This window comes from Berghia stephanieae, chromosome 15 (genome assembly GCF_034508935.2).
Source record: "Berghia stephanieae isolate SIO BIC M18660-M18661 chromosome 15, UCSD_Bste_1.3, whole genome shotgun sequence".
In the NCBI taxonomy this organism is placed as follows: Eukaryota; Metazoa; Mollusca; class Gastropoda; order Nudibranchia; family Aeolidiidae; genus Berghia; species Berghia stephanieae.
In genome coordinates this window covers 2617539-2622538 of record NC_088374.1, presented here as the reverse complement: position 1 = coordinate 2622538, position 5000 = coordinate 2617539, and the positions used below count along the sequence as shown (strand labels likewise).

The following is a 5000-nucleotide window of genomic DNA, read 5'->3' as shown; positions in this document are numbered from 1 at the left end:
TCATGACCATCATCATCAGTATTATTGCCATCACCATCATCATCATCATCATCATCATCATCATCATCATCATCATCATCATCATCATCATCATCATCATCATCATCATCATCATCATCAACATGATCATCATCATCATCATCATCATCATCATCATCATCATCATCATCATCATCATCATCATCGTTTTCTTCATTAAAGATATGTTAGTAAATATTAAATGCTAAGCTATTGTTTGTGCAGAACTACAAATACCTGGGTTTCTTGTGAAAGGAAATGGAAAAACTGTGCGAACAGAAAAAGAAGTTATGAATTATTGTCTTAAGAGAATACACAATCTGCATCAATTAAATTGCTTTAACATAGGAATTAAATTGCTCCCAATCGTGTTTAATTGTAATTTTTCGATTTTTTTACGTTATGGCCTTCCTGCAATCATCAATCATTATCATCATCATCATCATCATCATCATCATCATCTATCATCTTCATCTTCATCATCATCATCACACATCATCATCATCATCATCATCATCATCTTCATTCATCATCATCATTCACCATCATATCATCATCATCATCATCATCATCATCTCATCATATCATCATCATCATCATCATCATCATCATCGATCTCTTCATTAAAATCATGATAGTAAATATCAAAGACTAAGCTGTATGGATTGTGCAGAACAACAAAAACCTGGCTGGATTCTGCGGGGGGAATTGGTATATCTGTTCGAACAGACAAAGAAAGTTTATGAATTATTGTCATAAGAGAATAACAATCTGCCTCAATTAAATTGCTTTAACATAGGAATTAAATTACTCCAATCGTGTTTTAAATTGTAATTATTCGATTATTTTACGTTATTGCCTTCCTGCAATGGACAATAGTCTTTGAAAAAGGATGTAATGAAAATCAATAAAGCACTTTAACTTGGAAAGAAAGTTACGGTAGACACAAAAAGATATGAGTTTGAAACCACGTTAAATAACTGGTATAATAGAAAAATGATAAGATAGTCAGAGATAAAGTCATATTTAGGACTCTCAGATGGAATAGAGCAATAAACATTAAAGGTTACTAAATTTGACTGGAAACAAAAAACTCTATAACAAATCAATCTTTCCCGATGTAATTAGGAATTATCAAATGTCATTTATTTAATAGGGAATTTGAACGCGTCTCAATTTTAACATTATATTTTTGGAATATGTAATACATGAATGATACGTAAATATACGAGCGAGTACCAGACAGAATGGTCTGATTGGGCATCTACTGCACTTATGCCGTCTACTTCATAATACATTGTTGCGGATTTGTCGTAGAATCTCTACCAGCTAAAGGACGTTCTTCTTTTAATCAAGATGAAAAATAATGTAATTTCCCGTATTGGAATATACGGTTCATCCTATCTTCTTATCTTGTCTTATCTTATCATGACCATCATCATCAGTATTATTCACACCATCATCATCATCATCATCATCATCATCATCATCATCATCATCATCATCATCATCATCATCATCATCACATCATCATCATCATCATGAATCATCATCATCATACATCATCATCATCATCATCATCATCATCATCATCATCATCTTTTCATTAAAATCATTATAAATCATCAAATCACTCATTTCAAATATCATCCATTATCTGTCAGAATCTTCAACAGAAACAATCTATATTATTCTTAAGATACACAATCTCATCATTAATCATTAACATGATATTAATTGCTCCATCATTTATCTGTACATTTTCATTTATTTGCTTCTAATCATCATCATTATCATCATCATCATCATCATCATCATCATCATCATCATCATCATCATATCATCATCATCATCATCATCATCATCATCATCATCATCATCATCATCATCATCATCATCATCATCATATCATCATCATCATCATCATCATCATCATCATCATCATCATCATCATCATCATCATATCGATCTCTTCATTAAAATCATGATAGTAAATATCAAAGACTAAGCTGTATGGATTGTGCAGAACAACAAATACCTGGCTGGATTCTGCGGGAGGAATTGGTATATCTGTTCGAACAGACAAAGAAAGTTTATGAATTATTGTCATAAGAGAATACACAATCTGCCTCAATTAAATTGCTTTAACATAGGAATTAAATTACTCCCAATCGTGTTTAAATTGTAATTATTCGATTATTTTACGTTATTGCCTTCCTGCAATGGGACAATAGTCTTTGAAAAAGGATGTAATGAAAATCAATAAAGCACTTTAACTTGGAAAGAAAGTTACGGTAGACACAAAAAGATATGAGTTTGAAACCACGTTAAATAACTGGTATAATAGAAAAATGCATAAGATAGTCAGAGATAAAAGTCATATTTAGGACTCTCAGATGGAATAGAGCAATAAACATTAAAGGTTACTAAATTTGACTGGAAACAAAAAACTCTATAACAAATCAATCTTTCCCGATGTAATTAGGAATTATCAAATGTCATTTATTTAATAGGGAATTTGAACGCGTCTCAAATTTTAACATTATTATTTTTGGAATATGTAATACATGAATGATACCGTAAATATACGAGCGAGTACCAGACAGAATGGTCTGATTGGCATCTACTGCACTTATGCCGTCTACTTCATAATACATTGTTGCGGATTTGTCGTAGAATCTCTACCAGCTAAAGGACGTTCTTCTTTTAAAATCAAGCTATTTGAAAAATAATATAATTTCCCGTATTGGAATACTACGGTTCATCCTATCTATCTTATCTTGTCTTATCTTATCATGACCATCATCATCAGTATTATCACCATCATCATCATCATCCATCATCATCATCATCATCACATCATCATCATCTCATCATCATCATACATCATCATCATCACCATCATCATCACATCATCATCATCATCATCATAATCATCATCATCACATCATCATCACCATCATCATCATCCATCATTCATCATCATCATCATCATCATAACATCATCTCATCATCATCATCACAATCATCATCATCATCAATCATCATCATCATCATCATCTCATCTCAATCATCATCACATCATCATCATCATCATCATCACATCATCATCTCATCATCATCATCATCATCATCATCATCAATCATCATCATCTCATCATCTCATCATCATCGTTTTCATTAAATATGTAATATTAAAGCTAAGCTTTGTTTGTGCAGAAACATACTGGGTCTTGGAGGAATGGAACTGTCGAACAGAAAAAATTGATTATTGTCTAAGGAAACAATTGCATCAATAAATCTTTACATGGAATAAATGTCCATCGTGTTATTGTAATTTCGATTTTTCGTTATGGCTCTGCAATCATATCATTATATCTATCATCATCACATCATCTATCATCTCCATATCACTCATCATCATCATCATCATCATATCATCATCTCATCCATCATCAATCATCATCATCAATCATCATCATCATCATCATCATCATCATCATCATCATCATCATCATCATCATCGATCTCTTCATTAAAATCATGATAGTAAATATCAAAGACTAAGCTGTATGGATTGTGCAGAACAACAAATACCTGGCTGGATTCTGCGGGGAGGAATTGGTATATCTGTTCGAACAGACAAAGAAAGTTTATGAATTATTGTCATAAGAGAATACACAATCTGCTCAATTAAATTGCTTTAACATAGGAATTAAATTACTCCCAATCGTGTTTAAATTGTAATTATTCGATTATTTTACGTTATTGCCTTCCTGCAATGGGACAATAGTCTTTGAAAAAGGATGTAATGAAAATCAATAAAGCACTTTAACTTGGAAAGAAAGTTACGGTAGACACAAAAAGATATGAGTTTTGAAACCACGTTAAATAACTGGTATAATAGAAAAATGCATAAGATAGTCAGAGATAAAAGTCATATTTAGGACTCTCAGATGGAATAGAGCAATAAACATTAAAGGTTACTAAATTTGACTGGAAACAAAAAACTCTATAACAAATCAATCTTTCCCGATGTAATTAGGAATTATCAAATGTCATTTATTTAATAGGGAATTTGAACGCGTCTCAAATTTTAACATTATTATTTTTGGAATATGTAATACATGAATGATACCGTAAATATACGAGCGAGTACCAGACAGAATGGTCTGATTGGCATCTACTGCACTTATGCCGTCTACTTCATAATACATTGTTGCGGATTTGTCGTAGAATCTCTACCAGCTAAAGGACGTTCTTCTTTTAAAATCAAGCTATTTGAAAAATAATATAATTTCCCGTATTGGAATACTACGGTTCATCCTATCTATCTTATCTTGTCTTATCTTATCATGACCATCATCATCAGTATTATCACCATCATCATCATCATCATCATCATCATCATCATCATCATCATCATCATCATCACATCATCATCATCATCATCATCATCATATCATCATCATCATCATCATCATCATATCATCATCACCATCATCATCACCATCATCATCATCACATCATCATCATCATCATCCATCATCATCATCACCATCATCATCATCATCATCATCATCATCATCATCATCATCATCATCATCATCATAATCATCATCACCATCATCATCATCATCATCATCATCATCATCATCATCATCATCATCATCATCATCATCATCATATCATCATCATCTCATCATCATCTCATCATCATCATCATCCATCATCATCATCATCATCATTCATCATCTCATCATCATCATCATCATCATCACATCACATCTCATCATCATCATCATCATCATCATCATCATCTAGCTTCATTAAAATCATGTTTATAAAATATAAAGACTAAGCTGTATGGATTGTGCAGAACAACAAATACCTGCGGATTCGCGGGGAGGAATTGGTATATCTGTCGAACAGAACAAAGAAAGTTTATGAATTATTGTCATAGAGAATAACAATCTGCCTCA

At 32.0% G+C, this 5000-nt stretch overlaps 1 protein-coding gene across 1 annotated transcript in view; it reads right to left on the bottom strand.

Annotated features, from left to right (window-relative positions):
* LOC144960739 (uncharacterized) overlaps nucleotides 1-4235 on the bottom strand; it is a 126257-nt gene extending 122022 nt beyond the window's left edge. Inside the window, exons 1-3 of the mRNA XM_078894032.1 lie at nucleotides 4178-4235; nucleotides 3616-3648; nucleotides 256-285 (exon numbers count right to left, since the gene is read on the bottom strand). Of these exons, the coding sequence (XP_078750158.1) occupies nucleotides 256-285; nucleotides 3616-3648; nucleotides 4178-4235 (121 nt within the window). The remainder of the gene's footprint in view (nucleotides 1-255; nucleotides 286-3615; nucleotides 3649-4177) is intronic.
* Between the last annotated feature and the right edge of the window lie 765 nt (nucleotides 4236-5000).